Source organism: Dioscorea cayenensis, unplaced genomic scaffold (assembly GCF_009730915.1).
Source record: "Dioscorea cayenensis subsp. rotundata cultivar TDr96_F1 unplaced genomic scaffold, TDr96_F1_v2_PseudoChromosome.rev07_lg8_w22 25.fasta BLBR01000482.1, whole genome shotgun sequence".
Taxonomy (NCBI): Eukaryota; Viridiplantae; Streptophyta; class Magnoliopsida; order Dioscoreales; family Dioscoreaceae; genus Dioscorea; species Dioscorea cayenensis.
Window position 1 is genome coordinate 25,840 of NW_024086873.1, and position 6,745 is coordinate 32,584.

Below are 6,745 nucleotides of genomic sequence, written 5' to 3' on the forward strand. Positions count from 1 at the left end.
CTCAATCAAATTCATGTAATTGATCAAGTTTATTTTCTCTCATGTTTGTTGTTTTCTCATTCACACTTTGTTCTTAATCGGAGGTTCCCATGCATTAGTCTGGGGTAATTAACATTAGAGGCTTGCCTCTTATGGAAGTCATAAACTCACAATCCCTTAAAGTCTAAAAAAAAATTGATTTGTGATCCATATTTTAACCGGTCAATCCTAATTAAAGGCCAGGTAAAAAAAAGGAGCCCACAACACATTGTAATGCTACTCCAGGTATCATTTGGTATGATGCATTAATTTAAAAATAAATAGATAAAAAAACATGAATGTGGTTTTTTTGTGTATCAAATAAAAATCTAAAAAAAAATAAAGATTAGTAATGAAAAAAAAAACCTAAAAGCTATATATATATATATATATATATATATAAATAAAGTAGTACACTGAATGAGAGCAATCATAACTTTCTCCTAAAAACAAGTCCTCATTCACAGTGTGAAAATGGCCCTGCAGTCAATTTAAGGAGCCGGGTCAATTCCGGCACCGGGCCATCTAGGCGAATGCCACGGTGACACGTGTCTTTTATTACTCGCGCACGTGCGAGTCTCACATCGGGTCCAAATCCGACACTGAAGCCGTGGAAAATATATCTTGTTATTATAGAAATTATGATGCTCGGTACATACATTCTCATAAATTTCTTTTTTATATAGTATTTATTCGAATGCAGCAGTAGTTGTTATTTATAAATAAATAAGTAAAATTTTGGATTTGTTTCTGCAGTTAAGCCGGTGTTAATAAATCAAGAGATAGATGAACATGAAAAATAAACCAAAGAGATGAATTTGGTCTTATTCGGAGCGGGTTTGTTGAACAAACCCGTTTCCAGCCCATTAAGAAGCCCGTCAATAACTTATATACGTCAAGTCATGCATGACTCATGAGCCCTAATTCTTCTCATGCATGACGTATATCATCTCCCATCCTCCTTCCTCCTTTCCTCCTTCCTCCCCCTCTATTTTTATCCCCATATATATACCTCCTTTTCCTTCCGTTCACTGCCTCTCAACACAAATCAAGACTCACTGTGAAGAATTCCTAATAAAAGTTCTACAGTGAGTAAGCAAATTTTGCCAATGGGCGAGGTGAGCCATATTTCAGCCTTTCCATTTCCCTCTAAATATCATTAATTATTAATTTCTTGATATTATCGTCATTTATTTAATTAATTTAATTTTTCAGAAAGGAGGAGATGGACGAAAGAAGGGCGGTGCGGTTGCCGTCGTCAACATGGCCAAGACTAGGAAAAGGGTGGAGGAGAAGACTAGCAAGCAGAATACACAGATAATTACCAAAGAAGTGTACCATCCGGCGGTCGTCAGCATGGTCACTAGGAAGAAGGTGGAGGAGAAGACTAGCAAGCAGAGTACACAGATAATTACCAAAGAAGGGTACCGTGCGGCGGTCGTCAGCATAGTCAAGACTAGGAAGAAGGTGGAGGAGAAGACTAGCAAGCAGGGTACTCAGGTACTTATTGTTAAGGAGAAACTCGAGAGGATCGCTGAGATTGTTCCGGTGAAGAAGGAGGCTTTTATTGCCACGATCAAGTTCAAGTAGACTTCACTTAAACCACTTTCGGTTTCCCCGCCTTGTTGAACTCTGGGTTTACTTTGTGAGTCTTTCCGTTTCTCTGTGTTTGTTTAGTTTGGTTTTGCTTTGTGTTTGGTTTTGTTCTTCTTTTGTTACAATAAATAGGCGGTTGGTTCTTTTCATAATAAAAAAAACCACTTTCGGTTGGTACTTCTTTGGCCTGATGAAGCTAACAATGTTCTACCTTAGAAGCCAACCTAATAATTTCTTCTATGCCCTATTTGATTATAAAATAAAAAAATATAATACTCCCTCTGTTATAAAATACATGTTGTTTAAAAAAAAAAATTATTCAAAAATAGTTGTCGTTTTACAATATCAAAGTAATACTTTTTTTTTTTCCCAATTTTACACATCTTCAATTTCTTAAGTTATATAAATGAAGAGAGTAATATTTATAGTTCCAAGAAAAATACATGGTTTCAAGAGAGGGATAATTTAGTAATTTGGTTATTTTTTATGTTACTCCCTCCGTTCCTTTTTATCTGTCATAAATAACCAAATCTTACAAGAAATTTGGTTATTTCACATAATTTAATAAAAAAATAGTTATCTTTCCAAAATTACATCTAATTTATATCTTCACGTTTCTCTCTTATATTAAATTTCAAGAAGAGACTTGAATAGAGTATTAGGGTAATTTTGGAAAAAAAAATTAATAAATGCTTCCTGAAACCATGTATTTAGGAACGGAGGGATTAAATTTTAAATAATTTAATGCTATCCCAACATCCTTAAACGACATGTATTTAGGAGCGGAGGGAGTATTATTTTATTACGTAATAAGTGAAAGTGATTATTACGGAAACTTTGTCTGTTTTATTCTTATAGAATAAGTGTTTGGTTAATAAAATAAAAATTATTACATAAATTATTAAATAGGTTGGCTGATGGTTGGTGACGGCCAATCGGCGGAGGCCTATCGGTCGATGGACAAACTGCAAGTGGATTGATGGTCGATCGTCAAAGACCACTGGCTAATCACCATAGGGCATCCGGATAGTGGCCCAACCATCACGCACTCTACAATGAAAAAATATCACTCTGAGTGGAATATTTTTTTGTACCATAACACTCATATTATGCCATAATTTTATAGTCAAAATTAAGTAGCCAAACATCCCATATGATATAATTCTCATAAAATGTTAAATTATGCAATATTGTACGGATTATACCATAATTTTGGGCTATTCAAACATGTCCTAACATGTTGTATGAGAAAATAAAAGCAGGGTTACTTGGATAATCAGATATCGGCAGGGAAAGATAACTCCCAAAAAAAATTATAACTTTTAAAAATATATAATACTTTCATTTTTTATAAATAATTATAAAACTTTGTTCGATAATAATAAGGTATAATTGATAAATCATATACTATTATGTATTTTTTACTTTTGTTTCTTTATTTAACCAAACAAAGTTTATTATTTGTTTTTTCATCACTAAAATTTGATTATCTAAACAAAGATGGAGCATTTCCTTTCTTTTCCCTTTTTTCCCTTCACTTATCCTTTTGTTCTACTTTTGGACTCAAAAATTATGTTAGTTTTTCTTATTATTGTTCTATTTCTTCTCAAAAATTGACAACAAAAAATATTATATTATATTTGTTTGAACAAAGGATAAAATGAAAAGGATAATGGAAAATTTCAGAGCTTCCTGACATTTTCATTAATTCTTTATCGGAAGATTCCAAATAAGCCCAAATAAAATATCCTTTTCACTAATCAATCAAGAAATGCATCATAATCAAATTACCTACACTTTTTGACTTTTTGTAACACATTAATGAAAACTAAGTGAGTGTTTAGTGGATAACCCTAGATCTAAGCCAACTTGATTTTTATGAAAATTCAATAATCTATGTGCTAAGAAAACAAGATATGAAACTAACATCCTTTCCCATTATGTCTATGAGCATTTTAGTTCTTATCTATTGGTTAACAATGAGTACAAAGATTACTAAGACTAAGTTTAAGCAAGCGGTAATTGGCTAATGATAAATTAAAAAGGTTAAGGTTGCCAAGCTAGCAATCACTTGGACAGATAAGAATGGGGATTAATTAAGCTTAATGAGTATTAATACAACCACAAGGGTGGCTTGTCTTAATGATGATGTATGTTGATGTCTTTGGAGACATTGAAGTTAAAGATCACTTGGAGAATGAATCTTTTGAATGCCTTTGTCTAAAATAGGTCTTCCTAAGTATTTCCAAAGATATTAAAATGTAAGTACATTTGAGCATATATTCATTATTATAATATATATATATATATATATATATATATATATATATATATATATATATATATAACCCGGCAATCATCCATCTTTGCCTAACTATGAAAATTGATGGAAACGTTGGCAAAGAGATCATAGCATGAAATGTCTCTGGATGGGAAAGAGAGTGGATATGTTAGATTCAAAAGAGGACTTCGACAAGGGGATCCTCTTTCCCCTTTGCTTTTCACCCTGGTTGTGCATGTGCTGAGTACCTTATTCAATAATGCGTTAAATTCCGGGGTCCTAGTTGGAGTCCCTCTGGGGGATTCTAGTACTAAGATGTGCCATCTGCAGTTTGCTGACGACCTCCTTATCATGACGGCGGGGGGTGGAGAGGACCTGCGAATTATCAAGATGATCCTCTTTATTTTTGAAGGCCTCTCGGGTCTAAGGGTTAATACGGAGAAATCATGCTTATTCTCTTCCCAAAGAAATTTGGAGCCTCAGGCTTACCTAGCTAGAACTTTGCACTACGGTACTGGGGTCTTGCCTATGACCTATCTGGGGTTACCTATTTCTGGTAGCCGGCCCAGGAAACAAGACTGGGATGTTCTTATTCATAAGATCAGATCCAAGCTAGCTGTCTGGAAATCTCGATTTCTTTCCCTGGGGGTCGGCTGACCCTGATTAACTCGGTTTTATCTGCTATGCCAACCTACTGGATGTCAATTTACAAGATTCCCTACTGGGTCCTTAAAAGCATTGATAAGATTAGAAGAGACTTCTTGTCGTCTGCCCCTGATATCCATCATCCCAAAATTAGGTTGGTTAAATGGGCAAGACTATGTCGACCGAGAGAGCAGGGAGGTTGGGGTATTCTAGACTTAGCTACCTTCAACATGGCCCTCCTGGGGAAGTGGTGGTGGAAGCTTAGGTCTGGTGGCAGATGGTGCGGGGATGTTGTTTTCCATGTAAACTATTTCAGAAGGAATCCATGTTGGAATATGTTTCACAAGCAACCTAAGCGGAGGTCTTTTCTTTGGAATGACTTTCTTCATTCATTGCCGGCCTTTAGGATGAATCTGACCGCCACGGTGAAAGATGGGTCCACCACTTTGTTTTGGTTGGATAATTGGCTGGAGGGTCGGGCACCGGCAGAGTTATGGCCTCATCGTTTCTTACTGGCCTTGGAGAAGGAACGGTGAGGGATTTGGTTGGTAGAGAGGATTGGCTTCCTCGGGGTGATTACCCCTCTTTGAGTAGATTACTTATGGGCTTGGCCAACCATACGGGGCCGGGGGAGGATCTAAAGCGGTGGAGATTATCCTCTAATGGGGTGTTCTCGGTTAAGTCTTTTTATTCCTTCCTGGTTGATGGGGGAATTCGATGTCCCTGGACGCCCGTCATCTTGAAGGGGAGCTGTCCGAGAAAGGTTAACCTAATCAATTGGTTAGCCTGGGAGGATAAGATTCTCTCCTTGGAAAATTTAGCTTTAAGAAGATGTAATCTGCTACCGTCAACCACTTGTGTGATGTGCCACTCTAATGTAGAGTCTACTAATCATCTCTTTCTCCAGTGCCCTGTTGCTTTACATGTGTGGGGTTTCTTTGGACACCTGTTTGATGTCAGATCGAATCCTTCTTCCATGAGAGACCTGTGGGGTAATTGGCGAAAGAATATTAAGAGGCCTCTATCCACCTTTTGGGATCTCTTGATTAGGGCCATTACTTGGAACATTTGGATCGAAAGAAATGCACGCATTTTCTCTTCCTCTTGTGCCTCGAATGCTACAATTATTGTGAAAATTGTTCATATGCTTCTTATGTGGTTGAATGCAGTTCCTGAAGCTAAAAGGGCTAAGCTGGAAGAGCCCATTAAGAAAATCAAGAAGAGCCTGGAATTCGTGGCGACTAGGGAGGTGGAGCTCAATGCCCCTCCGGAGCATATCTCTTCTACGGGAGAAGTTTAGCATTGATGTTTATTTTGTGAGGGGACCCCTGTCCTGTGGGGGGCTCTCATTGTTGTATGCTTGTGGTGGCTTTGTTTTGGTTCTCTCCCACTGCTGGTGGGTCCAGATTTCAGTGTTGTTGTATCTTTTGTAGCCTTGGCTTTTTAATGAATGTGGTTTATCCACTTTTATTAAAAAAATAAAAAAAAATGTCTCGGGATGTTCTCATTTTTCCAAAATATTAACTCTATAATGCCTGAAAAATAGTAATTTTTTGGTATTATGAAAAATAGTAATACTTTCATAAAATCTCTAAATAATTTTAAATTTATCCTTATAATAATAAATATGATTAAATAGTATTAAATATGAAAACTCATTTCCAAAAAACATGTTAAGGATGTCTATCGAATTTCCGTACTCCAATCTCATCCAAAACTGTAAGAAAAACAGGCAAAGATGCAAAAATCAAACAAATCATCATTTGATAGAAAAAAAATGGATTTATTTCATTAAAATCAAAATGGACTTTTTCTCTCCTACCAATGAAACAATGGTGAAATTGGTTTTCACCGCCATCAATTTTAAAAATATCATCATATCCAGATGAAATTTTATATAGAGAATTATTCTAACATATATTACATATAATTTATAAGATATGCATTATAGAGAATTGAAAAGACTATTTTTTATAATTCATCAAAAAATAAAATATAAAAAGTATTAAAAAATTTATGTGAAATTGGTTCAAGTAGCGAAAGGATAAATGGTTTAAGCAAGATATTCACATCAAAGAGATCTATTACTTAGACTTCTCAATATTTAATCTAAATTAATTTAGAGATTGTAACTCCTTAAATGTTGGTGGATTGAAGGCTCAAAAATTAATTTAATAAAATTTTATAAAATATTTTTGAAAAATA

General features: G+C 35.2%; 2 protein-coding genes across 2 annotated transcripts; both read left to right on the forward strand.

The window, feature by feature from the left end:
* Positions 1-1,004: 1,004 nt before the first annotated feature.
* Positions 1,005-1,791, forward strand: LOC120254544. The gene is made up of 2 exons (XM_039262644.1): positions 1,005-1,136; positions 1,234-1,791. Exons 1-2 carry the CDS (start codon positions 1,128-1,130, stop codon positions 1,606-1,608), a joined length of 384 nt encoding a protein of 127 aa, XP_039118578.1. The 5' UTR covers positions 1,005-1,127; the 3' UTR covers positions 1,609-1,791.
* Positions 1,792-5,033: 3,242 nt separating this feature from the next.
* On the forward strand, positions 5,034-5,840 carry LOC120254543. The gene has a single exon (XM_039262643.1). It carries the CDS (start codon positions 5,034-5,036, stop codon positions 5,838-5,840), a length of 807 nt encoding a protein of 268 aa, XP_039118577.1.
* Positions 5,841-6,745: the final 905 nt, after the last annotated feature.

Bases quoted from the DNA above. Each gene is read 5' to 3' on its own strand.
- LOC120254543 (XM_039262643.1), top strand. From the start codon at position 5,034: ATGGCCTCATCGTTTCTTACTGGCCTTGGAGAAGGAACGGTGAGGGAT.